A 19248-nucleotide genomic window follows, 5' to 3' on the forward strand; every position below is an offset into this window, starting at 1 on the left:
ATTTATCTTCATTACAAAAACTGTAATTTTTGGTCATTGGACTGCTATCAGTATGACTGTGTGCACAACAGCTGACATTTTTTTACAAGTAACCAAATATTTAATTATTGTATGTGGGATATGCTGCAACTTGTGCCATGATTAGTACAGTCAAAGTAAAATTGCTGATAGCTTAAATACATTGGAAGTTCATTTTAAAGAAAATCTCAGTGCTTTGGATCAGAATCAGCATGCAAGCAACTCCCATGGAACACTCCAGGAACAAATACAGTTAAGTGGTGTCACAAGTAGGTCATAAAAACAAGTTTAAGTAGGTGTAAGTGGTAAGGTAATATCAGTGACACCATTTGGCATGCACTGGGTTGAGAAACTTGCATACCAGAAGGATACAGATGCTACTTAAAAATACAAATTTACCAGCTGGACTGCAACAATAATTTAATATTCCTTTTCCTGATTTTATTTTTGTATTACTGTATAAAAATATCTTGATATGGCATTTGCTGAGATCTTGCACTCCCTTAATAAACAGGAGAGGTTTCCCTTCTCTTCATGGAATTTATGCTTAATTATGAGGCACAGTATTGATATTCATGGTTACCAAAGCTGATCTTACAGAAACTCTATAGAAAGGCAACATTTTGTATCTTGCATTTCACAAAGGTGCAGCATTGTTCTTTATGTCTATGGTTCAGACAAGCAAGAAGAATGCTGAATTCTCATTCAGAATAGTGTAAATATTACAGGCATTACAAAGCCATTGGAGAATCTACTGGAGAACTATAAAAGACTCCTGACAAAACCTTCAATGAAGTTATACCCTCTGATTCAGTCTCACCTTAGAAATCAGAAAGGAAATTCTTGGCAAAGGTTTCTTTTGCCAGTCTTACCTAAAACTTCTGCAGTAGCCATGATTTCACAGGTGTACATTGCTGCCATGAGTCTCTGTGGCTTTGCCTGCAGAGCATAACGACAGGCTTCCTTCATGGTGGCAATCAGCTGTCCAGTGAAAGGGCCATAACAATCTGCAAGTGGTAATTCTCCTTTGTGCTTATTCACTTTCTCAGGTGAGTCTGTGCCACTTTGGTTCCTGTCCTGGTGTTCATTTGCACTGAGACCTTCACCACTGCAACTGCTTTCTAGAGTATTATCTTCATTTTGCTGATGTTCTGTGGTATCAAATTCCCCTGAATTCTGCCTACTGTTTGACAGACTATCTCCAGCTTTGCTTAATTCCCATTTTTCCACTGAAAAACAAACACCCATGAGAGGCTCTTCACACATGGGACCTGAAAGTGTAGCCAGCTGAAATCCACTCACTATGCTGTTGTCAAAGTCTCTGTATTTACCTACTTCTTTCACAGAATTCCCAAGGCACTGCCACACAGATCTTTTATAGCCCCCAAAATTATGTAACAAAATATTAGGCCCACACTTCCGTGGTCCAAATGACCAGATCTGATCAACTGCATTTCTCCACTTTCTTCCCTGAAGATTTTTCTCCAACTTTTGTTTGAATTCTTTGATTCTATCAAGAGTCTTCTGATTTATCTCATGTGTTTTTTTCTCTTCATTCAGAGACGTGTTGAGCTGTTCCATAGTTCGAATTAAGTCACTGTTTTCTTCAAGAAGTCGAGTTACCTCCTCAGGGAGTGGCATTGCTCTCACACTCAGAGTAGCTTGTTTATTTGGAGTATTAATTGTAACAAGCCCATCTGAATCAACCTGAATTCCTTCAGGAATTTTATTTTGGTCTTCTTTTGTTTGGTGTATGACAGCAACTTTCTGCTGTTTTCCTATTTCTTCATTCACCATGTCGACTTTGGGAGGTCTTGTTATGGTCTCTCTGAAGGGTATAATAGGAGCAGACACACTGATCTGCACCTTTGCAAACCTGCAAAACAAAGTTAAGAATTAGTTTAAAATCTTGAAATAGTTTTAAACTTGGGGGTGGGAGGTAGGGCAACGGCCTTAACACGGAACAGATGTTCATGAAGAAATCTGATTGCAACATAGATTACTAGGTAATGCATTTCAAACTCAAATTTTATGTACTTCAAAAAAGAAGCACTGCCTTTTATGTCTTCAGAAATATTTGGAAAGGAACTCAAGAAAATAAAAGCAAAAGCATTGCTATGCCTCTGCATAAATCACTGGTTCACCCACATCTTGGAAAGTATGTGCTGTTCTCTGCCCTCAAATGAGACAGAACTAGAAAAAAAACTGAGAAGAAAGATGATCAAAGGAACTCAAGGACAAGAAGCCTTCAGATGTTCCAAGGGTGCAACAGAGACCTACAAAACCACATGGGGTATGGGAAAGGCTGACCAGGATTAATGGACAACCAAACCACAAAGGGCCCTGGACTGAAAATGACAGAAGCCTGGGAAAGCATCACAGTTACTCCAGTTTTACTCCTCCTATCCCTGCTGTTGGCCACACTGCTCAGACAGAGATGGACACTTGGTGTAAGCCAGCACAACTGCTCACACAGGGAGATGCCCAAAGAAGATGAAGCACTGAGAAAGCTTAACAGAGCTTTGCCTGATAATCACAATTATAAAAGGTTAATGCTATAAAGTGATGCTTTAAAGTCAGGTGATTTTAGGTATGTCAAATGTTGTGAATGACAGCAAGAAAAAAGGAGAAATTATTATTATGTGACAGACTCAAAGATCAGTGCTGTGTATCCTCCTTAACATCCATGAGCTCTGAGCAGGATCATTAAATGACAGGAGAAGGACTAACGAAAATTTCCTATGTTCCAGTAAATTTTGGCAGTGATAAAATAGTTGCAGAAGAAAAGCAAATACAATTGTAAGATTTATTTCCATGGGAGTCAGAACTAGGAGAATTATCCCTTTTGCAGTTCTTTCCAGAATTTGCATTATACCAAAAAACCAAACACAAACCCACCCATATGTCACCATTACCTTAATTCTCTTTGTTTCTCATTCTGAAAAGGGTAACTTAATCCCCTCATGCTTAGTATTTGCAATGCTTCTGGGAAAGAAATGTCTAAAAATTTCTACTGTACAATGCAGAAAATAAAATGTTGAAAGTTACAAGGTCTAATTTCTTACTCTATTCAAAAATAACTAATTGGGAACAAAAAAATATAAATTTGGTGAAATCAAGCAGAACATCCATATTTAATGATTTAGATGAACACATGACTAATCTTTTAGTTGCTTCCATGTCTCTCCACATCTCTGACAATATGTGTCACTCAAACATAATTTTCTAAATACACAGTGGGAAAGCTAAAATTAAATATGCACCTTTGAAAAAAATCTTGACAATGCAATGTAGTTTGAATTCAGCAGAACCTCCCCAACTGCTGTAACATATCCAAAAGCATCAAATCTGCAAAACCCAGTTGATGCAATTGTGGTAGATGCCAACATCAGTATCCTGCTCTCTTCAAGTGTGACTCAAACATTTTGAATAACCTTTGCCAATATTTTGGAGGAAAAACTTGTGGGTCACATTTTAAGGTTATTATATGCTGTCTTGATCCCTAGTTCACTATTTCCATATTATATGCACTTAGAACACGTTAAACATTTATACAGAAACAAAGGGCACAGTTCAGAGCATAATTTCTCCTTTCCACATTTTAATAGTTAAGTAGTGCCAGTTTACCACTGTCAGAATTAGGACAGAATCCATGAGGAATGGAGCAAGACAAGAATCCCATTCTGGAGCTTTTCTTCTACAAAATGGGGAGAGAAGGAAGGGACAATTCTTGTCCCACTGACGCCTTAAGTTTTGGCTTTCATATTTTCCAGATTCTGTACTGCATTCATATATAACTCTGAACTTCATATAAAGCAAGTTCTCTTCACAGTTTAGGTAGACAAAATTCTTTTCCAGCCCCAGAACCAAGGACACCACTGCAGCTTCAGGCCCAAAAAGTGTAAACAACAGTGAACTGAGGAGAACAGTCTGGGAGGATGGGACTTCATAATTTGAAGCTGCAATTTGATAATTAACCACAATATGGAAATGGACCAAAACTTACAAAAGTGTGAAAACTCTTAACTCAGAGTCCATCTTGGGTGTAGTCCTCGCCAGGCTATTGTAGTGTCCAAGGTGCGTCCTCTGAAGGCTTTTTTAATAAATACCTATTTCATTTCTTTACTCTGTCTAGCCTCTGTTCTAGGTAGCCTCTCAAAGCTTCACCACGAGCTGGTGTGTGAGGGATGGCAACTAAAATGTGCCAAATCCTGAGAGATTTAGAGGGAGCATGAGCTCCATAGTGAGCACACCTGCTCCCAACTCCTTTTGGGAGCTGGTACCCAACTGAGAAATCATGAACCACAGTCAGGCAGGACAATGGTGAGAGCCCAGCTCATCTGTGCCTCCAGGTGTTTCTTGTTTCTGCTCACAATGCCACAGGCACAGGGGTGCAAAATGGTCACTTTTGACAGGCTACCATTCTCTTAACAAAAGACAAATTAGATGACAACTCATAAAAACCTCCAAAATCATGTACCTTAAACACAAGTTTAGGGATGAAAATGTACATAAATGAATCTAAGTAAGTCCTACTAGCTGCTCACTATAATCCTATTATCCTATCATGGAGTATCATTTTAACTTTCTTTTTTTCAGATTTGGACCATTGCCAATAATAAAATCCTGCTATGCAAACTGCAGCTGAAGACAGGCACAACCAGTCTTGCTCAAACACATTACATTTAAACAACATGTATCAATAAAAAATAATAATTTTTTAGAAGCAGTAAAAATACGTTGCAGTAAGTCGTAATGAGAATAACCATTAAAACATACATCCAGTTTTACAAGTCATCCAGTCTCATTTTCATAAGAAACTACATTTCTCTGATATTAACTAAAATGAGTATGGGTGCAGTAAGATAAACATTCAACCACTCATCAGGTTTGCTCTTCGGTTTACGAAGAAAATGCCAGTAAATGTATGTGGCAGAAATATCAGAAATGCTTTAGTAAATGAAGTTACAGGAAGGGATTGTTACAGACATCTGTTCTTCTGCCATTTGAAGAAACATTAGAGGATACTAAATATATGCATGTGTGCTTGCAAAAAAAAATACTACTCATGAATGAGAACAGATTAACCTTTGAAAAAAAAAATCAGTGAGAAAAGGCACAGGATAGAGTGTGCACATACAATTTTGGTCTTGGTGCTTTATGATTTTTTTGAGTTCAGACATGAGTCCCTCAGTTTTTATTTTGTACAAATGCCACATTACATTCTTAATCAGACTTTTGAAAGTACTGCATTTCGTAATTTCTAGAAAGTGCCCCAAGTCTCTGTTAGATGTATAGAAGTAATGAACTAGTGGCTTCTGCCAAACTACAGATAAATTTTATAGCTACAAAAAGGTACATTTATGACTCAATGGTAAAAACTGTTTGTGGATAAAGCTCTATTTTACCAGAATATAAATCAAAGATATCCATCTGACAGAGAAATACAACAGACACCTACTGAACCAAAAATATTTCTTCCTCCTTGCCCCTCTAACCTTTCTTTCAGGTCATCCAAGCAGCGCTGAAGATGAACTTCTCCTGCTGTCACCAGCACATGTTCTCCTGTCTCCTGGATTAAAACCTGCACACATGGATCAGCTTGGTTTAAAAGTTTCATCCCTCTGACCAGCTGAGGCATATCACCTGGCAAAACAGGGTATTATTAACAAAGGAATACTGGGAAAGGAATACTCAAAATAGGATAGACTTAAACTGAGAAATAGTAACACTCATTTTTATGGAAGCTTGAACACAAATGGGTATTTTAGGAATACACAAAAACTTTCAGTGGGCAATTTTCTGCTTATGAGTCACACAGAGCAGCGAGGTTTGAGAGCACCAACTGAACACATAAGCTGCACTCAGCATTTGTCACCAACAATTTACGTACTGATGACAAAATTCACATCACACAAATATAACCATATAACACCACACTTCAATGGATTGCACATTTTTTGTTTACACAGCTTTGCAGCAGGTTCAGTAGAACAGGTCACCTATTGACTACCACTGTGCTATGTTGCCTCCTATACACAGTTAACATAAGATACAGCTCATGAACAGCTCACACCCAATAAAACACCTGAATTTTATCAAAATTAAGTAAATAAAAATTCAAGACTTCACTCCTCATTTTCACAAATTATCAAATTATAACCTTTCTTATCTATGACAACTTTTTAAAGTCATCTTTCAGTAAATAACTTCATTTCCTTGCAATCTTTTATAACTAAGTGTAGCAACTTCCAAACTGCTAATGCTTAAAATGCTCCAAATAAAAAAATATTAACTTTACTAAAATAAAAGTAAAAGCATTCCATATGGATTACTTAGAAGGCATAACTGCAAATAAAGCACAGGAAGGATTTTAAAGTAGCTGTAAGCCACTAGAAAGCTTTAAAGTAATTAAAATCTGAAAAGAGGAAAAATCAGGAATGTGAGAGCTTTTCAGTGAAACAAATCACAGCTGTCCCTAAAATGAAGGTGTTTAAAATGAGCTGTCTTAAAGTTAATGGAGAATGAACAAGCACAGCTGAGTCAAATTTGGCTAGATTACATCAAAGCTATGCATAAACACCCCATGTCAGCAGCCTTTCATAATGAACACAATTTAAAGAAATTAATTAGGAATTCTTTTTTTATTTTACACAGGCAGTAGAGAATACCCCAGGGGTTTCCAGGAATGTATATTCATATTCAGAAGGAAGAGTGACATTAAAGTTGTCATTCACTTGAAGACTATTAAAAGAAATATGATATTGTTTACTGCTCAGCTTGTAAGGGTGTAACAAAAAAAATATCCATGAAAAACAACAAAATAAATGAAAAGTGGAAAAACTGCAGTGTTATTTCACATGGCCAACAGAGTTGAACACAGACTTTTAACTTTGTCTCTGCATTTAAGCTCATGGAATGACGAGTACTTTTTTTCTTTTGAAGCTTATGGCAGTCATAAAGGAAGATTTTGACATGAGCGTGAAGACATGCAGTAATTTTGTAAAATGTACATTGAGAAATAATTTTTATGAGTCATTTTTCAACATAAGCAGATGTAGTTTTGAAGCAGGTCTGATGTGGCAGTGCAATGCACACATGTAAGAACATGTGAAGGCCACCTCAAGACTACGCACAGCTCTCTGGGCAACTGCATTGGCCACATTTTGCTTGTCTTCCTGTTATTGCAAGCAACAGTGAATTTTCAGGAGACTTCTGCACATTTAACCACTTTCAGGCCCCCTAAAAATTTAGTTCAGATCATAAACTCAGATGCTACTGAGGAGGAGAAACTAAGTAATGGTGCAACAATGAACCAGCTTCATTTCTTAAGGAACAAAAATTACCCCCAAACTGGTCAGTAGTTCTAGAACTACATTCCTTTAATATTTTGAACTTAATACTACAATCTGCAGAACCAGTAATTTCCAATACTTTCAAAACTACTTTAACAAATGTAGGATGTACAATATATGATTATCTGTTACTCAAATGCATGAAACAAAGAGCTGCCAAGCTGTCCAATGGCTGTCTAAAAAAACATGTAATCTCAGTGTCAGAGTATTTTGCAACTGAACATAAAGCCAGTTATTTTGGTTCTACCAATGCTACAACAACAGATGGAAATTGGGCTGAAATTCAAATAAAGCCAGAGGTATCCCACTCTGTTTGGAGGAAGTGGGATGGAGGCACCAAGAAGCAGTACTACAAGCTTGCTGACACCCATTAAACAAGGGCAGCAGACACAACCCACAGATCTGCTCACCTTCACAGTAAAGAACACTGAACTGTTAACCCATGCAGTGCCTGACTTGTGAACAAATCTGTCACAAAAGGGCACAACAACTTCTCCTGTGTGCCCTCACCTACTGAGACACGAGCGAGGCAGCTGGAACAACCCACGCTGCCCTCCAGGCAACCTGAGGGTTTATTTTATATTGGGCAAGTCTCTGATTCAGTGGCTAGCTCATAAACTAGCCAAATCACTGAGGGCTGGAAGCTGCACTGCAGCCACACTGAGCTGCTGGTACCATCCCCATCCCTCCTGAAGCTTACTTGGATGTTTGGGTTCAACTGCTACTCGCACAATCGGGGTAGCTTCGAAGTTGAGAGGTGTAAATGGTGGACAGGCAGGTGATGTTGACAGTGTTGCAGACTTCAGCACAAAATCTTGCAGGCCTCCTATCCCTAATAGAAATTGGGAAAAAAAAAGGCAAAAAACAAAAAAAGATCACCAACTGTCATATTAAATGAGACTAAAAACATGACCATCAAGTTAATAAAAGGTGAAATCATTCTAATTACAAAAGGAGGATTCAAGAATTCCTCACTGTTCATATAAAGTATCTGTTAAGATACTTGTCCATAAACTGGGTTCTTAATTCTCTGGTGTGACATTTGATATTTAGTCTCACAGTTCCCACTGCATTCCCTCAGTATTTTAAAAGGCATGTTTATAGCTCTGAAGAACAGAAAGGACATGAGGAATTTTTTCCCTTCTAATATGTCCAAGCCTTTGTACAGCTCAGATTTAATTCTGGTGGTTTAAATTTAGAAAAATTCAGATTGCACGAGGCCAGCAATGGTCATCCAGTGCAACATCCAGGCAAAAGCAGGGCAAACTTCACAATTAGATAGAGTTGCCCAGGACCTTCTTCTCAAGGTTTAAACACTTCTCACAGTAGAGACTGCACAGCCTCTGCTGGCAACCTCCTCCAGTGCTTCATTATTATTATTGTGAAGAATGCTTTTTTTTTTCTTCCCACCCCCTCATGCCCGTTTGGGATTCACTTTTTGTCCAACTTGATTCTTGTAAAAAATGAATTCATCCCATTGTAAGCTATTAATTCTCATTCTATTATACATTATAATACTGACAAATTGAAGAAAAGTCAGATTAAATGGTAGTGATAAGAGAAAATATAGAAAAAAATATTAGCTATAAATCTGCAAAATAGCTGCTGTAAATGCATACTGAGTTTTGGCTGACTGGCACATTTAAGAGAATGTGAAATTATTGCCTTCAAATTCCTAACCAACTGCACATCATTCATAATTTAGTCAAAGCTATTAAAACACAACTAGAAGTGTGTGAATAATAAAGACAACAAATAAAGCTGATATCAATTTATACAATCACTTTTCCTGATGCTCCTTCAATCATAAGCAATGAGCTTTGCAGTTCTAATGGAGTATAAATTAAATGAGCATGTAACTTGTAATGCCATGAGAAAACTGAAACCTTCAGCTCATAATCTGTATCTGCTTAAAAATCAAATTCCCATTGTAGACTGCAGGATATTTGTGCTCCTTCCTACTAATTCTCTCCTACATGCCTGAGAAGTTCTTCACCCCAACTCCCCACTATCACCCTAATACTTTACCAGGTTTTTTTAAAATTTTTTTGGCTTAGCTTTCTTCATTTGAGGCCAGAAACAAAGAGGGTCAGCTTCCACCCTATGAGATCATGCAAGAGTTTGAGGTCTGGAGTTTGAGTTCTGCTGCAGATTCAGCTGCAGAATCAGGCTGTTCCTCCAGCTCTGCAAGATGGATGCCTGGCCAGCAGGGTAATCCAAAACCCAAAATGTCATTATATAAGAAAACCTGCCTCAAAATAACTGGAAGCAGAACAACATTCAATGGCTTTAAATGCAGGATTGCAGATGCTACAAAGAAAATAAATCTGTATAAACTCTGTGTTGCACCTGACCTATGACCAGCGTGTATTTCCTCTTTTTCACTTATTCAACATGTGGTTTGAATGAAAAACAAATGCTGGATCATCACCACCACCAGGGACTGAGAAAAGGGATGGGTCCATTTTATTCTGATCTTCTCCAGCTGGTAAAATGAAAATGATTTAGAATGGGAGGTGAACAGCTTCTTTGCACAGTGTAATGTGAACCAGAGAAATAAAGTTACCAAATCTTACTTCAGATAGACTCACTCTTCTCTTAACACGTTCCTGTACTTTTACTGTCATAAAGAAAAATTGAAGCTTTTTGCTCTTCTGTTTCACATTTGAAGGCAAAAATACATGAAATATAAGAGTCTGGTACCAGTAATATACTAAAAATAAAAAACTGTCAGTTTTCATGAAAATCTGTTAGGCTTACAACCTGAGTGTTTTAATTGCTGAAGTGTGTGAGCTAGCAGAAAGCTGTGTCCAGTCATGTTGAATCTATTTAATTAAAAAATTCTTATGAACGAATGTTGGAAAAAATCTATAAAGATTCTTGGATACTCCTTTTGTACAACGTGATTACTAAGTAACTGCTAATGTGTTTTCTGAATAATTTTAGAGGAAGAGGTAACAGAACTAATTCCCAAGTACCACATGTCATCAATGGAAGAATACCACTAAGTATGATTATACATAAATCTTAAAGTTAGTTATTGTCCAGACCACTGAAATTTGTTCTCTATTTGAGATCACAGATCTCAGATGTGTATCAATATGCTACTTGAAAGGTCTTAGAAAAATCACTCAAAAATTAAGCCTTAAAAAAAGCCTGTGAGACAATGGTAACTAAGACCTTCAGAGGTTTGTGCTTTTAAAAGTAGACCAAATGATGGTTCAGGGAGAATTATTACAGACGTGGTGAAATATGAGATTGACAAAGGTTCTTCCTTGAGTCCCTTCTCTGACTTGCCCTAGAAGATAAAAATAATAAATCAAGTATATACCTACCTGTACCACCAGATATTAGCATATGATAGAAGCTAAATGGTAAAAAGAGATAAGAACATCATGACTGAAATTTTCAAAAGGAGTAGGAGTTTTAAGACAAGTCTCAATTTACTTTTCACTTCTATGTCTTGCTGGTAACCACTACACCTTACACAATAATTTTGCTGCCTTTAAAGTATGCTTTTCCAGCTCAATTCAGCTATAAAGATCTGAACACATAAAAGATCAACTTCAAGGCATCTGTAATTAGTTCCTCTTGATGTAGAAAGATTCAGGCATTTAACGTTCTTTCAAGTTGAAAAAAAATGAGGCAGACACCACCACCACTGCTGAAGTTTTTCAATCAGATAAGGGAATAATTTAGTTTGCAGTGTGAAAAATCAAACAAAGAAGAATGAAAGCTGTTTAAATTTTAACTTCTGCCACATTGTTACTAGCCTCAGCACATTAGTTCAGTTGATCTTTATCTTCTCTCACTGATGGTATCACCACTTAGGAATCCCGGGCTGCTTAGGAATGGAGACTTGTCAGGCTTTGGACTAAGACCACAGGAACTAAGGAAAGCAGAGAGCTGATGGTAATCTTCCCAGTAAGGCTCTGTCTCCACTGAAATCTATCATTTCTTATCAATGATACCTCCTTAGAAAGATTGGGACCTTACAATATATAAAGCTCCTGGTTTAAATGCTCCATGCACTTCTCTATGGAACAGTGAAAACCATGCAAGCTCCTCCATAATTCATGTGAATTATGTAGGTGTGAGGCAAACGTTTGTAAATCTACACAATCTGAAATCTCAAAGTGAGCATGTGGCTGTTGTTTCAACAGGATTGTACAAACACAATGACACCTCTACAATTTTCTTTGAGCAGTAATACAAATATTTTTATTGTGCCCTGTGAGGGACATTTTAAAAGAAACATCTTTAAAATGTGATGGAAAAAAATGTATGAGAAAACAAATTCACAAATCCACCTTAAAAGTATGATTGGCTCTAGATGTTTCCAGTTCATTCTTGAAGTAAACAGGCTAAAGGTCAAACAAAACAAACAGAAGAACAGCTATATTTGCCAAATAATATTAAATTAATAAAAAAATCTAGGAAAATGCTTCCATATCAATCATCATTCTTCCTCAAATCTATGCAAATAATTTTCCTTCTCCCAGTATGCAGATGAAGATTATGAAACATTATACCATTAGCACACTGTTACCCATTGGGTGACTATCATTGGTTCTCTAGAGCCAGAAAAACTTTAAGCATGAGCCTCCAGCCTTTCATTACTGTCTCTAATTTAAAAAGAAAAAAAAGGAAAAGAGGGATTTTGTAAAGAAAAAGTGGCTTTTGGTAGGATTAAACTCAGTTACAATAGTATGCCTTTTACATTTGAGGAATCTTAAAAGGTTTTACTAATCACTGAGATTATATGACTAACTGCAGGGACAAGTAACTACCATGGCTTAAGAATAACTTGTATTATACATTTATCACCTCAGATTTTAAGCATGTTTCTCTTGTGTCTCAGGGGCACTGCTGAGAGACATCTGAGGGCAGAATTTGACTTTTCTATATTAGAAACTGTTTCTAGAAGAGAAGGGAATGTAAGTCAAGACACAGACCACATTCTAGTTGAGATTTCATCAACTTTTTCCATAATACACACCACATGTTAGCACAGATTGCTGGTGAGCCTCCTCCTCTCATCTCTAATTGTGCACTTCCCCCTCAATTCTTACTTGTTTCTAGGCAAGTGAAATTGTTTGTATGGAAAAAAGAATATTATAAGGCATGTGTATGGTTTCAGCAGCTCTCAGATCACATCATTTTACAGAAAATTTAATTAAACATTTCTTTTTCTGCTTTCCCAATTTTTTTCCTGAGCTGGATCTCTAGAAATCAGCAGTATCCAACAGACTGTAGAACCATTTGCCCCAGCTTCTTCCTGAGTTTCAAAAACACAAGTTCTACCTGAGTATGCACTGGAGATTAATATGAACACAGTTTCTCAATACCAAAATGTTCAGGAGTAATTTTATTATAAAATTTCACTTTTCAGTTCACAGCAGTTGAGGGGAAATTGAGCCTAACTTTCTGATCAGATGAGAGAAAACTCAGCCATATTACAAATAATACTAGAACAAAACTCCCTCTCCCCAAGGGGCAGGATTGTGATAAGACACTGAATGCAATAAGCAGCTTTTGACACAAGAAGCAACTCAGTACTTTACTACTGAATCCTCAGGAAGTGAAAGATGAAACAGTGCTGGAGCACCCCACTGAGTTCTTTCAGGAAAAGAACAGCAGTTCAAAGAACAAAGCTGTCTGCTTTCTGAGCTGCAAGGATACACTCTAACAGAACATTCCCCTAAAATACCCCATTACTAGATTAGAGTTTCTAGAAGGATTGCAAACACACATAATGAGTAAACCAGCCTCATTTATTTTCTGCTGAGTATCTTTGAGAAAAAATATCATATATTTCATTAGGCCCTTAGACTGCATGATAACACACATTTCCCTAAGTGCTGATTGAGCTGACAATTCTAATTATTAACATTCTTATACTTCTTCAGATGAGACTATGAACAATTTCAAGGAAACTGTAAAAATATCCTTTACAATAAACAGTAACATCTTTAAAATGTTACAGTGAATAGCTTGAGATCTACCTGCAATCAGTCTGTGTAACAAAGCTGACATCAAAGCTGAGTCAGAAATTCGCTTGCTAAAACACAAATTTACTTTAAAGTAAACAGAATTAAACCAAAATCTGTTAACATTCCAAATCCGACTTCTGGATTTACAAACGGTTGTAGTCAAGATGAAATATTGATTTCCTTAAGCTGCTTAATGAGACCAATAACTACAGAAGATGAAAGTATTTCAAATAATCATGTTTTTCTTACAGTACAGAATTATTTCATTTATCATGCCATACTAATTTTTGGAGCTCAAGACTGAAGAAAATTATTCCAATTTTTCAACATTTATGTTTCAGTGTCATTTTAGCACAGAAACCTAGGAATTTCATACTTAGATCTGTAACAGGCCTGCATCCATCTTTATGTATTATGAAATCAATACACTTGTAGCTCCACAGAAAAAAAAAGAAAAAAGGAAAAAAAAATCTTTACTCCAATTAAAACTACTTTAACCTTTTAACTGTAGAGCATTCTTGATAAAGGCACTGAACAGCACCTTTTGTGGTTTAATCAAATGGTCAGTAGCTGTCTTCAGCAATATATATGCAATATATTTTGCCTTAGCCCACACATTAAAATTCTTTTCCACACACCAGCTCAACCTGACATCACTTGAAAGCAGCAATCCTGAAGAACAGTAAATATGTGGACTGATCTCTGTACAATGCGACCACATAGGCACTGGAGCTCACTTCAGTTACAGCCTCTAAGTCAAATCAATGATTCCATTACTGCATGTGGGAAGCATTTAGTGCCACACAAAACTCTGCAAGGGTTTCTGAAACACAAACCAAATTTTAGATTTATAATTACTTTATATAGATTATTTTAATTTGACCCAACAGCAACTCATCTGAATTTACTTAATGTTTTAAAAAAAATTACTACCAGAACTTCAGCACCAGTTGAGAAAGGTTGCTGTCCCAAATATATGAAATTTAGGAATAGTTGTTAACATATTTACTTTGATAATCTACAAGTCTTTTGAAATGCTGATTTGTTGTTGAGGGGTTTTATTTAGTAATAGTAAATGTGCTTTTATAAATAAACAAATTAAATTGCATGTTTTACTGGAAAACAGATCAGCTGAATTCCTATGAAGCATCCTCTGCAGGGAAAAAAATTGCCCAGCAATCCTCTAAGAAAAAAGAAAGTCTTCTATTCGGCATAGCTTTAACTACACTCTCTGAAGACTCTAGCTATCTTTCTGTGAAGATGAGAAATGATTCATGTGTAGCTCTGGAGGCCTCCCTGCATGTTCACACATGCTGGCCCATCCACTGCTGGTTCCTACTGGTAAAATTAGAAAACTATTAAACAAAAAAAAATTAAAACACCAAAACTCCACCACCAACACTCTCATCCATTAACAAAACTCAACAAAACATTGAAGTGTTTGGTAAAATAATTCAGACTTAGGCTTGATATGAATATTTAAGTTTGTAAAAGGAACATACACCAAAAGATCCAAATTTCTTCCCTCAAGCTAGCAGAAAAAAAAGACAAATCTCCAGCAGTTATCTAGCAAACGCACATTTGATATTGCTATTTTACACTTTAAAAAGGAGAAAAAGTTATTTAAAACCAACTTCTCTGGCTAGTTACATTAGAAAAAACTATAACAATCTTTTGCAGGACCACCATCAAAACGTTAGCTGTGTACACATAGTCGATTCCAGAAACCTATTAAAGGAGGACCATGTGTTATAGCATCATGAAGAGAATAGATATCAGAAGTATTAATCAAAACAATCACTTCTCAATTTTTATTTCAATGTTTTTTTTCAAATATTTCACCTGCATTGGAAGGCATGGATGTGCAGAAGGCAGAGGAGAGGGAGGCAGCAGCCTGAGGCTGGGAAGGGAAGCATGGAATCACTTGTGCTCTATCTGACTGAGCATGAAAACTGTTTAACATTAAAAGAAAGGAGATGGAGGCAAAGCCTTTCTACTTGAACACATAGCAAAGCTCAATATTTATTTCTAAGTAGACAATGGGAAGACAAAAACCTCCATGCAATATTTTATTATTTTTATGAGACCACTAGAGGCAATATGCAAATGAACAAGGATCTAAAATTCATTAGGGATTTCAGCACAATAGAAAACTTAAATTCTTTCTAATTTCTTGATCAAATGCTTCCTGTAACAGAGCAAAATAACTAGATCAATAACATCAAATGACTAGTTATAGCATAATCTACAAACCACCCAAAGAGCAAATGCCATTTTAGGCTTTATTCAGTTCTTGTAATGCTTCCTGAAAATGGGCAGACTTCATGTATATACTGTTTTCTTAAACAGTAGATTTAAGAAGATTGTAAAATATAACTAACATCTGTTACTTTGCAGAATCAATTATAAGATGTTAAAATTAATTAAGCCTTCAGGCACTGATCTTGCAAAGAATTAATTTTAGAAGTCTTGGAAGTTTTGTCATGTTTGCCTAGAAAAAGCTACATGATCATATCCCTACATATCCCAGGTACACGGGGAATTTAGAATCTACTACCAGAAGTGTCAATTACAAAGGACAATGGCAGTTAGTTCAAAAGCTCATTAAATTTGTCCATCCACGTGCTGATTTATGTTTAACTGTAGAATCCCGATACATGTGATTCATATTTCATTACTTGAAGAAAGAACATAAGGCCTTTATCATCCAATACATCAGATAAATGCAAATACAGACTAACCAGCTATGAGGATATTCCAGATAGCACAGGCAGCACACTGCCTACCAAATGTGTACAATATCCTGTGGGAAATGCCTGAGCCATTGACCATTTATCCTGTTAACTTGTAAGACATGCAAGTAACTAATCACAATTCAATTTTCCAAGACCTGACCCAATGCCTAATGCTCTCTTTTAAAGGCAGCCTCCCCACCCCCAACACATCTGTCTGTAAGTGATTTATGCTGCCTGATTTTGCTGCCTTGGGAAATATGGCTTAGGGTTCATCCAAAGCACCATGAATAATGGACTGCTTCAGCCTGCATGATACAGAAATTGATGTTTACTTTAAATACAGTAATTTTCAAGATGGATAAAGAAGAATATAAAATTTCACATCAAACTAAAAGAAACCTTGAAGTAGTTCATTTGTAGTTACACAAGCAGTAATATTTTGGGAAATAATTAATCAGAAGGATTCTAACCAAATAAAGCACCTTTCAAATGTCTCAGATTTGGACTATTTGACATAATGGGTGTAAAACAGATGGCATTACAGGGAACAGGGATGTCTTAAATACACTTGTTATATCAGCAGCCTAGGAAGTTATTGATAATGAGTTATTTATCACAGGCTCCAGTTTAATAGCTAAACTAATTAAAAAATAAACAGAAAATGCACTCCAATTGTAAAAAAAAGAACGAAAAAAGTTGCTGCCACATGAAAACCTGTTACTGGGCCATTAATATTGACTTCAGATTGAAAATGATTCTTATTTTCCCACAAAATTATATTTAAACAATGGATTTTAAAAGTCAGCTTCACATTAAGTAGTACTGCCAGTCTGCCTCTGAGTAAACTAAGCATACCAAAATCAAGTATATTTAAAATGTAAAAAAACCCTAAAAGTTAGGAATGCTATTTATCTTCCTTATCCCTCCAAACCTTTTTCCCCCAAAGGAAAGAAGACTGTAATTTTCACCCTAATTTCTGATTACTTCAGTTAATGTATCATCGAGAGTTATTACTGTAATTTGCAGTCTGCATAATTTTTACTTCCTAAAATATTGCAACATATTAACTTCCATTAGCTCTAGGACAAGAAAAAAATGGGAAAGAAACTGAGATCATTCCTAAGGTATGAGAATTCTTAGGACTAGTGCAGAGGACCACATTATTAAACTGAGCTTTAAAACATTCCTCTATTTTAAAATGAAGATATTAAATAGAACTAATCTTGATTTTTAATGCCTTGTTGCTAAAAAGCCCAAACCCTAACAAAACAACTAATAAGATTTAATTTTATTTACATCACATGAGTCTATATGGATTGATAACATCCCCAACACTACTGTCTTTGCTACAAACAGGCATGAGCCTCACAGTGACAAAAGATACCAGGGAGAGAGCTTGGAGCTTTAACACCACAACATGTGGAAAACCCTGTGTTTTAATTCCCCTTCTTACAGGAATATCTCCAGTCACTGATCAATTCATTTGCATTCAAGGATAAAAGGTAAAGAGACCCCACCCCAAAAGGCAGTCTGAGAACACCATCTCAAACACAGCTGGGATGACCCACAGCCAGCTATCCCCTAAAACACCAAGCCTGTCCCCACTTCTGGCTCCCTAGCACCAGCATTTGCCAGACTCTGGGTGAGACAATTCAGGATACTAAATAAACAGAGTAAAACTAATCTAATAAAAAGCAATTTTCCCTCTCACCCAATTTGCACTCCCTCAACTCTCAATGCATTAAGAGGCTGCTTCTGACATTTTATCCAAGAACAGGCAACTCAACATATTAATCCCAGTGAAACCCCAATGGCATGATGACACCAACCACAACACCAGGTTAAACAACCAGCATCTCCAAAAACCAGTTAGAGATCTTGTCTCTCTTTCCCATCTATGTAGACGGAGCAGTTTAACACCTCTAGGCTGTCAAAAAAGTTTATTTGTGTCCATGCCCCACCCCTGTGCCCTCCCAAAGGAGGCCAGGCTGGCTGACACTGTGCTGCCTTAGCAGCAGAGCCCACAGATGAGGTATCCAGTGTCACCCACAGGCAGCAGCAGTGGCTCAGATGCTGCTTCAAGACAAAGCAAAACCTTAAAACACAGGAAAAAAAAAGCTGCTTTTCTGAACAGAAGAAATGTGGCCATTTGCCACTGTTCTGTATCAGCTTGAAAAACCTTGGAACAGTTGCAGATATATAAACCTTTTTTACTAAAAATGAGAGGCATTTCTGCTAAAAATGCCTGAGCACTAAAATGACTCTTTTCGGTTGAGAGGCAAGGCTTTCAACACAGTATGTCATACTTCCCGATGGCACTGTGGACACAAAAGAATCGTTAAAAATGGAGTATGTTTTTAGTCCCATTTCCAAAGTAAACGTAACTCCTGTAATCACACAGGCTCCCCTCAACAACTTCTAAACATGTTGTCAACTTCCACTAAGCTCACCAGCGAGAGAGAGCAGAGGGTTCAGGTGTAATTAAGTTTCCACAAGTTATGTAAAATCATTGGCTAAGTACTGAAGGGAGACCAAAATTGGTGATCTCACTGCAGAAAGGGCAGGCAAACACAATCACTGTATGTCCTGCCTGGAGCAGCTGCCTGGCGACCAGCACGCGCAGCCCCGCAGCCAACTGGGACGCAACTGCAGCAGAGAGGGGAGCTGAGGATTTTAAGGACATCAGTCCACAGGAATCCAGGCTTTGTTAGCAACACTGCTCGGAGAACTTTCTATTTGAACATCACAAAACAATTATTCTTTTGTGCAAAAGCTCCAAAAAATATAACCATCGGGGTTCCAGACGTTTTACATCCCATTCTGAGAGCTTCTCAATCATGTGTGCTTTCAGCTGCCTGGTCCTCATCAGCTCCAGCAGCCTAAAGAGTGGGGAATGGGCATGAATGTCTCTGTGTAAGTGCAATAAGTGATGGAACAAGAACTACCAGCAGGTTGCATTTTCATTTACAGTAACGAGTTCACAGCCATGCAGCTCACACCAGTTGGTGACCCAATACTTCAATATTGTACAAATCTTAACATATGACACTTGGAAAACATCAAGCCTTTCGATGAGTATTAGTTGCTCAATGTTATGTTTCAGAAATGCAGTTAGTCACTGAAACAGACTTGTATCAAAGCTGGCAT

At 37.0% G+C, this 19248-nt stretch overlaps 1 protein-coding gene across 2 annotated transcripts in view; it reads right to left on the minus strand.

Moving 5' to 3' along the window:
* EFL1 (elongation factor like GTPase 1) overlaps positions 1-19248 on the minus strand; it is a 62821-nt gene that overhangs the window by 12493 nt on the left and 31080 nt on the right. For both annotated transcript variants that reach the window (XM_059482479.1, XM_059482480.1), the window contains exons 16-18: positions 8074-8205; positions 5517-5664; positions 891-1894 (exon numbers count right to left, since the gene is read on the minus strand). In XM_059482479.1, coding sequence (XP_059338462.1) covers positions 891-1894; positions 5517-5664; positions 8074-8205 — 1284 coding nt within the window. The remainder of the gene's footprint in view (positions 1-890; positions 1895-5516; positions 5665-8073; positions 8206-19248) is intronic.

Source organism: Ammospiza nelsoni, chromosome 14, assembly GCF_027579445.1.
Source record: "Ammospiza nelsoni isolate bAmmNel1 chromosome 14, bAmmNel1.pri, whole genome shotgun sequence".
Classification (NCBI taxonomy): Eukaryota; Metazoa; Chordata; class Aves; order Passeriformes; family Passerellidae; genus Ammospiza; species Ammospiza nelsoni.